At 46.0% G+C, this 17,998-nt stretch overlaps 1 protein-coding gene across 1 annotated transcript; it reads left to right on the top strand.

Moving 5' to 3' along the window:
* The first annotated feature begins 15,283 nt into the window (after window positions 1–15,283).
* On the top strand, window positions 15,284–17,643 carry LOC123122566 (F-box/kelch-repeat protein At5g42350). The gene has a single exon (XM_044542775.1). It carries the CDS (start codon window positions 15,695–15,697, stop codon window positions 17,435–17,437), a length of 1,743 nt encoding a protein of 580 aa, XP_044398710.1. The 5' UTR covers window positions 15,284–15,694; the 3' UTR covers window positions 17,438–17,643.
* Window positions 17,644–17,998: the final 355 nt, after the last annotated feature.

Here is a 17,998-nt window from a genome sequence, read left to right as displayed (position 1 = left end):
GCTCTAATTTTCTTTTACCCTATCTTCTCCCGTTATCCAGTATAAGATTCAGGGGGAGAAAGACACTTAAGGGAAGAAAATCTTCAAAATTCATTTCATATCTTTACTCTTTGGGGACATGTCTATATCCAAATAGAGTACCAAGTACTCACTCTCTACATGTCATCCCAATCTTGATACTTTTGTGGTTACTCACTTGCTTTGTTTAGTAGGTGTTCGTGTGTTATCTAACCTTGTTTACGCAGGTTCATCTCTTCCAAAGCCAGCTCTAGACCACAAGGTAAGTATATGCATCACATCCATGTGCATGATGATTTCTTGTTGTTGTACATATTGTTTGCAACAAGGAAGCATGAACATGGAGGTACATTTCCTATAGTTACATCATTTGCTCTGATGCATATAACCAAGATACATGTAAATCATTGCTTGCTCTGACATGCTTATGCATTCACATGCTTTTATACTCTATTTCCATGATTGCATACATGTAGGGGAGCATATGCATGTTACATGTCTTTTCAAAGCTTTACTTGTTATTCTTCATATCTTTATCTGAAGCTTTGATGTATGTTGTCATCAATTACCAAAAAGGGAGAGATTGAAAGCACAAGTGCTCCCTGGGTGATATTGGTAATTAATGTCAACATATCTCTTGTTGGACTAATATTTTCATCTAGTATATTTCAGAAAGTTCAACAAAGGCGTGGCATGGACAAGAGGATGTGGAACCCCTTCAAGATGCTAAGGACACATATTGGCAAAAGCTCAAGACTCTACATTTTCATTTTAGTGATCCAGGATCACATTGAGTCCATAGGAAAAGCCAATACTATTAAAAGGGGATGAAGTGTTGCTTAATGGCTTGCTTGCTCAAAGTGCTTAGTGTTATGCTCCAAAAGCCCTCAACCACTTTCTCATTTCCACATATGTCCTAAAACCAAAGTCAAACTTGGCCCGCCGATTTGATCTATCCGGCGCCACCGAGTTCACTTGACATAGCCACTGCCAGAAACCCTAATCAGTTCGGTTTCACCGACGGGATCTCGGTCTCACCGAGATGGGCTTGCAAACTCTCTGTTGCCTGTTGCAATTATTTTGGTCCCACCAAGATATGCAGTCGGTCCCACCGAGTTTGCTTGACCAACTCTCTGTTTGCTTATTACCAAAATTGGCCTCACCGAGTTTGTGTAATCAGTCAAACCGAGTTTATGTAATCGGTCAAACCGAGTTTAGATTTTACCCTAACCCTAGCACATCGGTCCCACCGAGTTGATCATATCAGTCCCACCGAAAAGCCTAACGTTCACATTTTGAACCAGGTCGGTCTCACCGAGTTTTACTATTTGGTCCCACCGAGTTTAGTAAATTGTGTGTAACGGTTAGATTTTGTGTGGAGGCTATAAATACCCCTCCACCCCCTTCTCCATTTGTGAGAGAGCCATCATAACGTGCCTACACTTCCACTACTCATTTTCTGAGAGAGAACCACCTACTCATGTGTTGAGACCAAGACATTCCAATCCAACCACAAGAATCTTGATCTTTAGCCTTCCCCAAGTTGCTTTCCACTCAAATCATCTTTCCACCATATCCAAATCTATGAGAGAGAGTTGAGTGTTGGGGAGACTATCATTTGAAGCACAAGAGCAAGGGGTTCATCATCAACACACCATCTATTACCTTTTGGTGAGTGGTGTCTCCTAGATTGGTTAGGTGTCACTTGGGAGCCTCCGTCAAGATTGTGGAGTTGAACCAAGGAGTTTGTAAGGGCAAGGAGATCGCCTACTTCGTGAAGATCTACCCAAGTGAGGTAGATCCTTCATGGGAGATGGCCATGGTGGGATAGACAAGGTTGCTTCTTTGTGGACCCTTCATGGGTGGAGCCCTCCGTGGACTCGCGCAACCGTTACCCTTCGTGGGTTGAAGTCTCCATCAACGTGGATGTACGATAGCACCACCTATCGGAACCACGCCAAAAATCTTCGTGTCTCCACAATTGCGTTTGCACACTCCAATCCCATCCCTTCAATTTCTTTTAACTTGCATGCTTTACTTTTCGCTGCTCATATACTCTTGCCATGCTTGCTTGAAATGTATTGTGAATGTTTAAACTTGTGCTAAAATTCCACCTTAACTTAAAGAACTTAAAAACTGCTACTTTCCTTTGTTGAGGGTCTAATCACCCCCCTCCAGACACCTCTTCTCGATCCTTTCAGCGTCGGGTTGCAAGTATTTGTTCTTTGTGTGCAGGTACCGTTTACATAGTGTTGCTTGGTTCTCCTACTGGATTGATATCTTAGTTTCATAGATGAGGGAAACACCTACCGTAGTTGTACTGCATCATCCTTCCTCTTTGGGGAAATACCGGCGTAGTTCAAGCCACATCAATCTACTTGTCATGGATGTGATGCCGATATTCATGATCATTGCCTTAGATGACGTTATAACTTTGCGCTTTTCTATCAATTGCTCAACAGTAATTTGTTTACCCACCGTATGCTTTCTTTCAAGAGAGAAACATCTTGTGAAAACTATGGCCCCCGGATCTATTTTTATCATATTATTTTCAGATATATAAAACCAAAAACCCAAAAATACCTTGCTGCAATTTATTTACCTTTACTTTATTTTGCACTTTTATTTATCTTTTATACCTATCTCTATCAGATCTAATCCTTGCAAGTAACCGTGAAGGGATTGACAACCCATTTATCGCGTTGGGTGCAAGTATTTGTTTGTTTGTGTACGTGGAACCATTGGTTACTTGTGTGTTCCTCCTACTGGATTGATACCTTGGTTCTCAAACTGAGGGAATACTTATTTCAGTTTTGCTGCATCACCCTTTCCTCTTCAAGGGAAAAATCAACGCAAGCTCAATAAGTAGCACATCACTAATCTCTTTCTCAGAAAAAGGTTTGCAGAACTCCGCATTCATATCATCATTGACGAGAGGTTCACAAGCGGAATAATACGAGAAGGATTAACATTAGTGTCACGTGAGTATAGTTGCTAAAAAACAAATTTGTGATACCTTGAATCTATTCCATATTGTCCGTGAGAGTCCCATCACTCCTCCTGAGAGCATAAATATTATTTTTCTTCGCCCTCCATGAGGCCCTCCTCTGAAAAAAATTGTATTACGATCACCCAAAATCATTTAGTTAATACAAGACCTTTGCTTCCACATGATTTCTTCCTTTATAAGAAGCTCATCCATCTCCACAAGAATTTTCTTTATCTCCACGATCGCCTCACTATCACTCCTTTTGAAAAGAAAATTTAATGTTTTGCGAGCAACCCTCAAGTTTTTTGGGAGATAAGCAATGTGAACCTGACTCCAAGTATGAAGGGATTTCATTAGTTTATCTAGGTTACTCGCCACATGCCCCAAATCCTTAACTTGCGTACTTTTGTAGCGACCCGACCTCAAACGGTCAAGTCTCTGTGCTTCAGTGTCATCCCTGGATCGGTAATGCTGACACACACAGTACTCGAAGGATTTATAACAGAGTAGCAATCACACACTTATTACATCGAAGGTCTCCAAAGAGAACTGATTACAATGGATATGGCTTAAGGCCATCTAATACGATAACAGCGGAAGGCTTGGAAAATAAAGTGAGTCCATCAACTCCAACGGCATAGCTGAGCTGCACGGCAACGACCTAGCGAACCTTACTCCTCGTCTGAAAAGTCTGCAACGTGATATGTTGCAGCCCGAAAATGGGTCAGCACATGGAATATGCTGGCAAAATAACACAATAGAGCAATGAACAGATAAATGCTATCACTATATGCATATATGGCTGGTGGAGGCTCTATGGTTATAGGGTTTTTGCGAAAAGCCAATTCTTCCCTACAACAAAGGAATAAATTTTATTTTAACTATCATGGTAGTTGAAACATCATTGAGAAGGTTCCTCCAACTCAATCCCAATTAAAAGTAATTATCAACACAACAAATTAATTAAGAGTGACGAGATACAATAGGAAAATCCAAGTACTAGATACTCAAGTTGTCCATAACCGGGGACACGGCTAACCATGATTAGATTGCACACTCTGCAGAGGTTTGCGCACTTTTCCCCACAAGACTCGATCTCCTCTGTTGGATTTCTCGCACTACATGGTGTTTGAGAAACGGATGACCGAGACACAGTCTTTCAGAAACATTAACTCTTTACTATGGATGGACAGTTACACCTACTTTCCCTCTACATCTGCTAGCCCACCACTGAAAGAGGTCATGCAACATACTCAACTATGCCAGAGCCCATAATGGCTTGTGGCTGCACACGGAAGTTTCTAGCATGAATAATCTTAAGATCCCTTTGAGCCTGGGTGGCGGACCGTAGGATGATCACACGGGTACTCCGGGATATCCTAGGACAACACTGGATTCTCCAGGTGCCCAAACAAGCAATCCACCCAGATGTGTATTAAAGTTGCCACCTTATGTTGAACCATTAATTAACAATCTCACATCTGTCATGGATACACTCGAACCCAATCCACGTCTACGAGCATAGCATGGGAATATAAGCATAACGTAGAAGTAACTCCCAAGGTTTGATAATAAAACAGGGCAATAGGTTCTACCTCATCAACTACTTCCCAAACCCACAAGTTAATCACATCCTAATCAGGCGGTGTTTGAGGATTGTAACTAATGCATAAAAACTGGGTATGAAAAGAGTATGATCAATGTGTTACTTGCCTTGCTGACGATCCGCAAAACCTAGGGACTCGTAGTAGCACGCTTCGCACTCCGGGAATTCTATCGCAAACAAACAATAGCATACATAAGCAATCAATCACAGATGCACGGATAAAACTCAAATAAGAAGAACTAACCAGAAAGTTCAACTTAAGAACTCCGGTTTGCAAAAAGAATCAAATCAAACGGAGCAACGAAACTCAAACTGCGAAAGAAACAAGATCCGATTACTAATCTGGACTAAAGTCAAATTTTATAGTACCAAAATCTTGTTCAAGTTGGCTAAACAGAAAGAGGGCTTAGAGACGAAGATCTAGGCGCTTGAGTCGCCTGATTCCGATAAACGAGCGAAAAGATAAACTAAAACGAAAATCGGATAAGAAATCGCGATCGAAAATAATCGCGAAAAACCCGAGAAAAAGAAAAATGCACGAACAGGCTAACGAATGAACGTTCGTTGTCTGTGACTAACGGGCGAAAACCGTTCGTTAAAACGAACGTATGGATGAACGTCCGCTAAATACTCTAAACTGAGAAAACCAACGAACCGATCAAAAAAATGGAACTAGGGTTTTTTTTAAACCGAACGGCGAGATTTGCGAACTCCGGCGCGGCTCCGGCGGCTTCCGACGAGCGGGCGGCGGCGCGGGCGACGGCGGGGTGCGGCACGGGGCGGCGGAGGGCGGCGTGGCGTGCGGCGGCGTGCGGAGCGCGGCGGCGGGGCTGGTGGCTGGCGGCGGCGAATTGGTGCTCCAAGGGGGCCCCGGGTCCGGCTTTTAAAGGGGGAGGGGAGGTGGCTTGCGGGAGGGGCGAGGCCATGGTGTCGGCGGCATCTCGGACTCCCTCGAGGAGTCCGGCTCGGAGACGATGGCGGCGCGGGGCTGGCTGGGCCAGCTGGGCCGTGGCCCAGTTCGGTCCGGCGGGCTTTCTCTCTTTTTTTTAAACAGATTCCGCCGAAAAGAAAATCCTAGAAAAATAAATAAAAATTTAAAAATACCAAAACAAATTTTTACCGTCTAAATAAAATATTTAGAACAGGGTGAACATTTTCTTGGTCTAAAATGCAATTTTTGAAAAATGCATATTTTTTTCCTATGCAAATAAAATAGCAATTAAATCAAATATTTGATTTTAGTATTTTTCCTCCAATATTTCATTAATTTTGGAGAAGTCATATTATCTCCTCTCATATATTTTAATATGAAATATTTTTGGAGAGAAAAATAATTAAAACAAATAATCCTCGTTTCAATATTTGATAAAATTCAAATATGAAAACAGTGAAATCCCCAACTCTCTCCGAGGGTCCTTGAGTTGCTTAGAATTTCGTGGATCGTGAAACGAAATGCAAATAAAATATGCTATGCATGAATGACCTATGTATAACATCCCAAATTGAAAATTTGGGATGTTACAAACCTACCCCCTTAAGATGAATCTCGCCCTCGAGATTCGGGTTGGCTAGAGAATAGGTGCGGGTGGTCTTTGCGAAGATCATCCTCTCATTCCCAGGTGGCTTCATCCTCGGTATGGTGGCTCCACTGAACTTTGCAAAACTTGATAACCTTGCTGCAAGTAACTCGGCTAGCAAACTCTAGAATCTTGACAGGCTTCTCCTCATACGTCAAATCACTGTCCAACTGAATTGCTTCTAGGGGCACTGTATCTCTCAGAGGAATATCGGCCATCTCTGCATGACACTTCTTCAACTAGGAAACATGAAACACATCATGTACTCCTGACAGTCCTTCGGGTAACTCCAACTTGTAGGCAACTTCTCCCATGCGTTCCAAAACACGGTACGGTCCCACAAATCTCGGGGATAATTTCCCCTTAACACCAAAACGTTTAACACCTCGAAGAGGTGATACTCGCAGATACGCTCTGCCTCCAATTTCATAGACTACCTCCTTGCATTTTGAATCTGCATAACTCTTCTGTCAGGACTGAGCTACCTTCAGTCTATCTCGAATTAGCTTAACCTTCTCTTCGGACTCCTTAATTTGCTTCTTAATTTCCTCCAGATCGTTTGCAGGCATCCGGTAGTGTCTCTTTGATATTGGCCCAGTGCCTGGAAATAGTTCTATCAAAAACTCGATATCTCGATCTGGCGGCATGCCTGGTAACTCCTCTGGCAAAACATCTGGGAAATCCTTTACTACATGCACTTCCTCCTGAACAACTCCCGTGAGGGAATTTACTTGGCTCCTCCTAGGCGCGTGCCTAGATACATACTTGATCCTTTTTCTCTCCGGGGTGGTGAGCAAAATTGACTTACTTGCGCAATCGATGTTTCCTCCATACATCGATAGCCAATCCATTCCTAGTATCACATCCAATCCTTGTGACTCCAAAATTATCAGGTCTGAGGGAAAAACATGGCTTCCAATGGTCAATGGCATCTAAAAACATCCTTGGCTTGCCATATACTCCGCTCCTGGCGAACTTACTAACATGGGTGTCCTAAGTACCTTAGTGGGCAGTTTATACTTATCCACGAATCCCCTTGGTATGTATGAATGCGATGCACCAGTATCAAAAAGAACGATTGTAGTAAAAGACTTAACCAAAAACTTACCAATAACTGCATCAGGCTGCTCCTCAACCTCCTCCACGTTCACGTGGTTCACTTGTCCCCTGTTGAAAGGGTTGGGCTTCTTCCCAGCACTTCCATTGCCATTTCCATTCTTCGCTTCAGGGCACTCAGTGGCGTAGTGTCCAGTCTTCCCGCACTTGAAACAAGTAATGTGACTTAGGTCCTTCTTGGCGGGTGTGGCTGGGTTAGAGCGGTTCCGATTACTACCTGCTCCGTTCCCATTTCCATTCTTGGAGCCATTGTGGTTGTGGGAACTCCCTCCATTGTGAGTGTGACCTCCATGGTTATGGACAAGTCCTCCCGAGTTCGGGGTTAAATGAGGCTTCTGCTAAGCTCCTGAATTGTACCTTCCTTGTCCATACTTCCTTTTGCGGCTCTCAATTTGCTCCTGCTTCCCTTCAATCATAAGAGCTTGTCTACCAACTCCTGGTAGTTGTTAAATGTTGCCACCATCAACTGCATGCTCATCTCATCATTCAGCCCTTCCATAAACTTCTCCTGCTTTGTGGCATCTGTGGCCACATCATCAGGGGCATAACGAGATAGCTTACTAAATTCATCCATGTACTGCCCCACGGTACGGTTCCCTTGGTGTAAGTTGCGAAACTCACGCTTCTTCATGCTCATAGCTCCAGTTGAGACGTGGGCTGTGCGAAAAGCTTGCTGAAACTGATCCCAAGTAACATTGGCTATGGGAAAGGTGGCTGTGTAATTCTCCCACCACGAGGCTGCTGGTCCATCCAACTGATGTGCGGAAAAACGCACCTTCTCTGCATCTGTGCAACCTGTGGTGGTCAACTCCCTTCCAATCCTGCGTAGCCAGTCATCCGCAACAATTAGCTCGGTGCTACTGGAAAACACCGGCGGCTGCAACCTCAGAAAACGGGCTAAGTTGTCAACTGGAGGAGGGTTGTTGTTGTTGCCTTGATTCTGGACTAACAATTGCATCAAGGCATTCTGCTGCTGGATCAACTGAGTGAGCTCTGGTGGGAAGGCAAATCCGGTGTCACGTCTTGGAGGCATCTGATGGGTTTAGAGGGAAGAGATTAGAAAGAAGGGAGGTCTAGTGAGAAAACACTACCCATATGCGCATGAGATAAACACAATCATATCACTCAATCAATCAAGCAAGGGCATACAAACGGTCTAGAACTATCGTTAAAAGTGCTCGGACTACTACTATATACATGGGGGAATACTACTAATCATTTGGTGGTCTACTAGAAATTTTGATCGGTGGAAGACTCCATGATGTCTGCTCCAGCTTCGTCTTCAAAGTCATCATCGCTGTCGTCGGGGTCGGAGTCGGTGTCGTCGATGATGATGTAGTCTTCAGAACAAATCACCTTGGGTTCGTCGTCGTCTCCTCCTGGCGCGGGATCTCCCATGAATACTCCGATCTTCTTTACCAGGTTGTCGTTCTTCTTCAATAGTGTTGTAATTTCTTCTTCATATCCATCGCGTGTAGACTTGAGTTCCTCTTCAAGCTCGGCGATCCTTATTTTCGCCTTCTTCAAATCTATCATGTCTGCGCACATCTGATTTTCCTGACATCGAATGTGCTGGTTTAACTCCTGGATGAAAGCTGCAATGGACATGTCCTTCCTGGTGCTGACTATCTCCCATTGCTCATCTCGGCGCCCACATATCTGGTAGATAGTGTCTTTGAGATCCTTGTGGTAAACTTCGCCGATGCGTCCCATGGCGATGTGGGCTGCCATGCTCTTGCCTAGACTCCAGGTTGGGGCATCAAAGGAAAACTCTATGGGCTCAGTGACTGGCGTGAACGTCCTTCCTGGAATTTGAACTTGAATCATCCAGCGCTCCTCTTCTGGAAATGTGGCGTTGTAGGTCCCGTTGAAGCTTGGTATTCCAATGTTCAGGTATCTAGTGACTTCCTTCAAATGTCGTCCAAAGGGGGTGTCTTCATCCGGTTGTGCAAACTTGTTCCTTGAGTCCGCCATCCTAAAGAGTATAAAATGGAGAGGAGTCAGAAATGAGTAGAGAAGAGTGGCCTATGGCTTTCTTAGTGGTCGTGTCCTACACTCAGCGTGTGCTCTGATACCATCTTGTAGCGACCCGACCTCAAACGGTCAAGTCTCTGTGCTTCAATGTCGTCCCTGGATCGGTAATGCTGACACACACAGTACTCGAAGGATTTATAACAGAGTAGCAATCACACACTTATTACATCGAAGGTCTCCAAAGAGAACTGATTACAATGGATACGGCTTAAGGCCATCTAATACGATAACAGCGGAAGGCTTGGAAAATAAAGTGAGTACATCAACTCCAACGGCATAGCTGAGCTGCACGGTAATGACCTAGCGAACCTTACTCCTCGTCTGAAAAGTCTGCAACGTGATATGTTGCAGCCCGAAAACGGGTCAGCACATGGAATATGCAGGCAAAATAACACAATAGAGCAATGAACAGATAAATGCTATCACTATATGCATATATGGCTGGTGGTGGCTCTATGGTTATAGGGTTTTGCGAAAAGCCAATTTTTCCCTACAACAAAGGAATAAATTTTATTTTAACTATCATGGTAGTTGAAACATCATTGAGAAGGTTCCTCCAACTCAATCCCAATTAAAAGTAATTATCAACCCAACAAATTAATTAAGAGTGACGAGATACAATAGGAAAATCCAAGTACTAGATACTCAAGTTGTCCATAACCGGGGACACGGCTAACCATGATTAGATTATACACTCTGCAGAGGTTTGCGCACTTTTCCCCACAAGACTCGATCTCCTCTGTTGGATTTCTCGCACTACATGGTGTTTGAGAAACGGATGACCGAGACACAGTCTTTCAGAAACATTAACTCTTTACTCTGGATGGACAGTTACACCTACTTTCCCTCTACATCTGCTAGCCCACCACTGAAAGAGGTCATGCAACATACTCAACTATGCCAGAGCCCATAATGGCTTGTGGCTGCACACGGAAGTTTCTAGCATGAATAATCTTAAGATCCCTTTGAGCCTAGGTGGCGGACCGTAGGATGATCACACGGGTACTCCGGGATATCCTAGGACAACACTGGATTCTCCAGGTGCCCAAACAAGCAATCCACCCAGATGTGTATTAAAGTTGCCACCTTATGTTGAACCATTAATTAACAATCTCACATCTGTCATGGATACACTCGAACCCAATCCACGTCTACGAGCATAGCATGGGAATATAAGCATAACGTAGAAGTAACTCCCAAGGTTTGATAACAAAACAGGGCAATAGGTTCTACCTCATCAACTACTTCCCAAACCCACAAGTTAATCACATCCTAATCAGGCGGTGTTTGAGGATTGTAACTAATGCATAAAAACTGGGTATGAAAAGAGTATGATCAATGTGTTACTTGCCTTGCTGACGATCCGCAAAACCTAGGGACTCGTAGTAGCACGCTTCGCACTCCGGGAATTCTATCGCAAACAAACAATAGCATACATAAGCAATCAATCACAGATGCACGGATAAAACTCAAATAAGAAGAACTAACCAGAAAGTTCAACTTAAGAACTCCGGTTTGCAAAAAGAATCAAATCAAACGGAGTAACGAAACTCAAACTGCGAAAGAAACAAGATCTGATTACTAATCTGGACTAAAGTCAAATTTTATAGTACCAAAATCTTGTTCAAGTTGGCTAAACAGAAAGAGGACTTAGAGACGAAGATCTAGGCGCTTGAATCGCCTGATTCCGATAAACGAGCGAAAAGATAAACTAAAACGAAAATCGGATCAGAAATCGCGATCGAAACTAATCGCGAAAAACCCGAGAAAAATAAAAACGCACGAACAGGCTAACGAGCGAACGTTCGTTGTCTGTAACTAACGGGCGAAAACCGTTCGTTAAAACGAACGTACGGACGAAAGTCCGCTAAATACTCTAAACTGAGAAAACCAACAAACCGATCAAAAAAAACGTAACTAGGGTTTTTTTTAAACCGACGGTTTTTACCTAAACCGAAAAAAACGAACGGCGAGATTTGTGAACTCCGGCGCGGCTCCGGCGGCTTCCGACGAGCGGGCGACGGCGGGGTGCGGCGCGGGGCGGCGGAGGGCGGCGGCGCAGCAGCAGGCGGCGTGCGGCGCGAGGCGGCGGGGCTGGCGGCCGGCGGCGGCGACTTGGGGCTCCAAGGGGGCCCCGGGTCCGGCTTTTAAAGGGGGAGGGGAGGTGGCTTGCGGGAGGGGCGAGGCCATGGCGGCGGCGGCGTCTCGGACTCCCTCGAGGAGTCCGGCTCGGAGACGACGGCGGCGCGGGGCTGGCTGGGTCAGCTGGGCCGCGGCCCAGTTCGGTCCGGCGGGCTTTCTTTTTTTTAAACAGATTCCGCCGAAAAGAAAATCCTAGAAAAATAAATAAAAATCTAAAAATACCAAAACAAATTTTCACCGTCTAAATAAAATATTTAGAACAGGGTGAACATTTTCTTGGCCTAAAATGCAATTTTTAAAAAATGCATTTTTTTCCTATGCAAATAAAATAGCAATAAAATCCGAATAAAATCAAATATTTGATTTTAATATTTTTCCTCCAATATTTCATTTATTTTGGAGAAGTCATATTATCTCCTCTCATATATTTTAATATAAAATATTTTTGGAGAGAAAAATAATTAAAACAAATAATCCTCGTTTCAATATTTGATAAAATTCAAATATGAAAACAGTGAAATCCCCAACTCTCTCCGAGGGTCCTTGAGTTGCTTAGAATTTCGAGGATCACGAAACGAAATGCAAATAAAATATGCTATGCATGAATGACCTATGTATAATATTCCAAATTGAAAATTTGGGATGTTACAACTTTTTAATCGAGCAAGCTCTAACCTGTTCATCCAAAGCCATACCTTTCCTCTCTTAATATGATTCATATCTCAAATGCTTATTAAAGAAATATTAGGCCAATTACCCAACATTTGAATATACAAAGGGCAATGATCTGACCTGGAGGAAATAATATGTGAAACCTTGCAATGAGGAAACATAGAAGACCATTAAGGGCACGCCACCACACGATCGAGATGCACCTTCACATTTCGAGTGGCTTCCTGTTTATTAGCATATGTCCAAGGAACACCTTGAAAGCCCAAATCAAATAAGTTGCACTCAGAAAGAACCTCCCGAAAGTTAGCCATGAGTTTTGACAATCTCTTTACGTGAAAAATGCTCATGTTGCCACATTGCTTCATTAAAATCACCCACCATAAACCAAGGACCAATACCCAGAAATTTAACTCGTCTCAAAAGTTCCCACATGACATACCTTTGGTTTGCCTTCGGTTTCCCATAAACAAAGTGCATCTCCATTTTGATCCATTACTATTACAAATATACATGTAAATAAAATGATCACCAAATTTGTTTAATTCCACGAAGAAACACTCATCCCAGAACACCACTAACCCACCACCTTTGCCTTTAACCGAAATAGTACTCACATTTTTTGATGCCAACCAATAATGCAAACTCTCGACATATTCTTTATTTTGCCTTGTTTCTGAGAGAAAAATAATGACCCAACATTATCATAAATTTATTCTCATAATATATATTTGATGTCTGAGTGTTAATATTTTTTTATATAAATGGTCAAACTTATCTACAACTTCTTTTAGGCAAATTTAAGACTTCAAGTATTTTCTAGTTAGAAACCATTATCTTTTCTTAATATAGTCTGAAGACATGTATGTTCTTCGGTTAAGCTTGGAATGACTTCATAAAGTAGGAACCTGGTTTCCCATGAGACATTTCATATGTTTCTTTTGTACAAAAGACTTTTCATACTTGTCTACAAAATGGTTTGGTCAAGCAGCAAGTTGTTTCTTATCAAACAAAATCTTGACAGTGCACTATACACTCTTGAATATGTGAGCAATTTCCCAATATGTTTAATCCAAAATAACAATAGATAAAACATGATGAACAAAATGGACATGATTATTTGACCACATAAAAATAAAATATTAATCAAAGTAAGCATGCAATCTATATGTAAGATAAAAGCATCATGCCCATGTCGATTGCAACCAGCAAAAATCCAAATACAATCCCTAAAACAGGGGACACGATCACATACGGACTAGTGGAAGAAGAAGCGTTCGCATCGAAAGCCATGTCGCCAAAGAGATCGTCGATGTTGAGGAAGTAGTCGTCATTGAGGAAATTGTTGTGCGCGGCCACATTTGAAAAGAAGCCAACAGTCACGCAAGAGCACCCCCCCCCCCAAATGATTGTCTCTCTCGATCACAAGATATAGAGTTTCAAAGGCCTGGTGCTCCACTTTCATGGTGCACATTGTGAAGCGGAGTAGGAAATGCATAGGTGGCACAAAGCTTTGGAACCGGGAGGTAGTCACATATGTGTATATGGAATGGTTGACGTGTGTTGTCTATAGATAGAGGAGCGGCCTCTAATAGACTCCAGAAAATGAAACTGAAAGCACTCAAGAGCGAACGAAGGGGAACAATCCATAATTATTCTCGGTTTCGTCTCCAGTAGTGCAAAACATTTTGACCTTTTTCTCGCATGACAAAAAGAAGTCAGCATGCGCACGTGACACATGTCCTAGAACAGCTCGGCTTGATCACAAAACACGACACGTGTGCGAGATGAGGCGGGCGATTGAGAATGAGCATGTGTGTCCTACTCCCAGACTTGGTGGAACCAACCTTATTTGTTGGTCCAACACATCTTACATGATTGTGGTAGGACTAAACTTTCCACACACCTTGTCACGCATGAATGGGCCATATGAGCCTATGTGATTTTTCATTTTTCTATAAATTATTGAAACTAATTCCAGTGACTCCTATCAGATCCCAAAGGCACATAGATTTTTCTTATGGTTTCGATAAGATTATTTATATAGCGGTCTTTTGGTGGAGACTGTTAAGTTAAACACCCACGTTGAATTCCACGCTATAGTTATTCATTGCTTAAACATTGGACTCTGCCTCGAAGTTATGTGGAAAGAATTGGATGACAATGAGAAGTGGAAAACGAGTATTGAGGAGGCTCCTCGATAAAAAAATCAAGGCCATGGAACTCTTCTCTTGAAGTTGGATGGCGAGAAGGAACTTGATGGTGATGGAGAGGATAGGAGGCCTATAGATCCCACTCTGACGTCTAGAGTGGGACGGACCGACGAAAGGGTCGAAGAAGATGATCAGAAATAAGAAGATATGTGAGACATGAGATACTAGATGGATGAGTTGATGAAATCAAGGAAGAAGTTGGCGGAGAAGAGAAATCATTAAAAGTTGAAGACAAATAGAGGAGGTTACAATAGAAGAAGACGAGGTGGGTATGATACGCATAAAGGAGAAAGACGCAAGAAAGAGATGGAGGTGCATATATATATTGCAACTTGAAGAGACTTGGTTGGTGCGAGAGAAGATGCCGTATGAAGGGGAGATGACTGGCATTGTTCACGTATGAAATCATTAACGTGAACATAAACAAAATCGTCTGAGTTTTGTATATACTAGTCAATTTATACGTGCAATACACATTAATTTAGAAGTATATTAAGTGCATGCAGATATTAAGTATAGAATATTATTTGCGTGTTATTATATGATTAGCACTATATTTGGCATGAAATTAACTGCACGGTAAACGTGTTGAGCGCTCGACATTGAAGCGGTCTAGGTCGTTGGATTGACACGATTTGATGACCGAGATTAATTAGATCTGCCTCTTTGGGTCTTTTTATATTGGTATAGATATAGATAAAGAGAAAAGAAGAAATAAGTTTAAAAAGGCAATGAGATGTTATCGTAGAAAAAATATCAAAAGGATCGTTTGTGACTTCATCGTGTGCATTGCACTACTACTAAAAAGATGGGTTGATGTAAGTAAAAAGTAGTACAGTCGAACCCCATGCATGTTTGAGCTCATCGACAAAACCATGGTCACCTCCATCGCCCCACCTGCGCTGCAATCCACGCAGTCGACGCGACTCGCTCCCGGACACGGGCTACAAGCCGGCAGGCAGCAGCAGAGCCCGCGGCGCCATCCGGAAAAGGCCCCGTGAATCCCGCCGACGCGCGCGTTTCCATTCCCAATCCACCGCCACCGGTAACCGAGCCGTTCCGCTCTCGGCTCCTGCCCACTTTCCCCAACCCCCCACTCCAACTAACGGCCCCCACTCTTCTCGTCTCCCCGACGACATAATCCTCCAATCCAAGAACCAATCCCCGAGTCACCAGACCGGGCGGGGCCGCCGCGACGCGACGCCATGCTCTCAATCCCCTCGCTCGCCAGGGCCCTCGTCGCGCTCCTCCGCGGCGTCCTCCTCCACCTCCGCGCGCCCGCCTCCGCCCACCACCGCCTCTTCTTCTGATCCACCTACCTGCCCATCCCATGTCTGGAGCGGCCGCGCTGCGGAGATCCGGCAGCAACAGCCTCTCCGCCCTGCTGCGCGCCGAGGACGACGACACCGGCGCCCTGGCCGCCACCAAGCGGCGTGACGGAGGGGGGCGCCGAGGGAGGAGGAGCTGCCTCCGCCTGCCCCTCGGCGGCGCCGGCGGCTGCCGCGTCTGCGCCTGCGACGAGGTCGACCCCGCCCCGCGCCGTCGCGCGCCAGCGGACGTGGACGGGGACGGCGATGCGGAGGTGGCTGCTGACGGGGAGGACCAGCGTGTCCCCGCCGCGCTCCAGTGCTTCTCCTGGAAGAAGGGCCCCGCGGCCGCCGTGCGCATCGGCCGGGCATTGCGGGTCCAGGATGATGCGGTGGCGGAGGATGCGGCGCCGTCCCTCACGGCGCTCCCGGACGACGTGCTGGAGATGGTGCTGAGCCGCCTGCCGCTGGCCTCGCTCCTGGCCGCGCGCTGCGTGTGCCGGCGGTGGAGGGACCTCACCGTCGCGCCGCAGCTGCTGCGGCTGCGCCGCGAGGGGCCGCGCGCGGCCACGACGCCCTGGCTGTTCCTGTTCGGGGTCGAGGCGGACGGTGGCTGGGGCGCGTCGGCTGCCGCCACGGCCGTGCACGCGCTCGACGTGGCCGCGCGCCGGTGGCGCCGGGTCGGGGCGGCCCCGCTCAAAGGCAGGTTCTTGTTCTCCGTAGCCGGCGTCAGCGACGAGCTCTACGTTGTCGGCGGCCGCTCCGGGGGGTCGAGCGCTGGCTCCGTCAAGACCAAGACCCACAAGGGAGTCATGGTGTTCAGCCCTCTCACCGGCGCGTGGCGGAAGACCTCCCCGATGCGGGCGGCGCGGTCACGGCCGGTGCTGGGGGTGTTCGAGATGTCTGCCAGTCGCAGCATTGGCCACGCCCGCGCTGAGAAGCATGTCCGGCGCGCCAACGCCGGTGGCAAGTTCCGGCTGGGAGGCACCTCCGCCGTGTACGAGGACCCGCACCGGCTCTCGCTCCGGCGGCTCCGTCTCAGGGATGTACTGAACGAGGACACCGATTCCACTGTCCCAGCTCATGGTCACGGCAAGGCTGCCAAGCAACAGAAGCAGCCAGCTCAGGCAAGGCAAGCCCTGATCGCTGTGGGTGGCCGAGGGCCATGGGACGAGCCCCTGGTGTCCGGCGAAATATACGATCCGGTGACCGACAAATGGGCCGAGATCGCCGGGTTCCCCACCGACGTCGGCCTGGCGTGCTCCGGCGCCGTCTGCGGCGACACGTTCTATGTCTACTGCGAGTCCGACACACTTGTCGCCTACCATCTCGACGCCGGCTCATGGTCCGTCGTCCAGACGTCCCGCCCACCGCCGCGGCTCCGGGACTACACGCCGGCGCTGGTCTGCTGCGCGTCCCGGCTGTTCATGCTCTGCGTCTCATGGTGCGACCCGGCGAACCGGAGGGACAAGGTGGTGCGCAAGGTGTTCGAGCTGAACCTCGGCTCGACACCGCTGCTCCAGTGGATCGAGGCGTCGGCGCACCCGGACGCGCCCATGGATTCCAACGCGGTGTTCGCCGCCGGCCAGGACAGGATCTACTCCGTGGAGATGTTCAGGATCTTCGGCAAGGTCCTCGATTTTGCCACGGCTTGCCGTGTCTCCGGCGGCGAGCAGAGCTGGAGCCGCATCGGCCGGGAGAACGCGGCCGCGGAGGCCGACGCCATGTCCTGCCGGCTGAAATCCATGGCCATGCTGCTCCTCTGAAGATCGCCGCTGTCTACTCTGTTTTCCTTTTCCACTTACACTGATGATGATTTGTTTTTTTCTTCCACGAGCTGATTGATGTGCAGCTCGGTACAGCCATTCCATTGCATTGCCAGATTTGCCTGCAGCAATTGCTGTGATTGTTGATGCTGAGTTTGTTCAACATGTTTTATAAAAGATGATTATACAATCTTATTATGATATGATGATACCAGCCTCAATCAGACTCACTTTGTATTGTATGGTAGCAAGCATGTAAATTTGACAACTTGGTCAATCTACATATGATTGCTCAGACAGCAAAGAGAAACGGCATGTGACTGTGCATGCATACACTCTACACTTTTCTTAATGTAATACAGGTTTATTGACAAATCACTGTCGATGGTAGTGGGACTATCACAGCAATCCTGCGTGGATGATTAAGGTTTGTCATCATTAGTGTTAGTTCATGGCTCCATGCGGTTGGTACAGGCAGCTCCAGCCAGGGCCGTGGGTCTCTTTTAAACTGTGCTGATGTGCAAGTGCCATGATCCAAATTTTTGGCATTTAAGTATATGT

The sequence above is a fragment of the Triticum aestivum genome, chromosome 5D (assembly GCF_018294505.1).
Source record: "Triticum aestivum cultivar Chinese Spring chromosome 5D, IWGSC CS RefSeq v2.1, whole genome shotgun sequence".
NCBI lineage: Eukaryota > Viridiplantae > Streptophyta > Magnoliopsida > Poales > Poaceae > Triticum > Triticum aestivum.
This window is presented reverse-complemented; position numbering and strand designations above follow the sequence as displayed.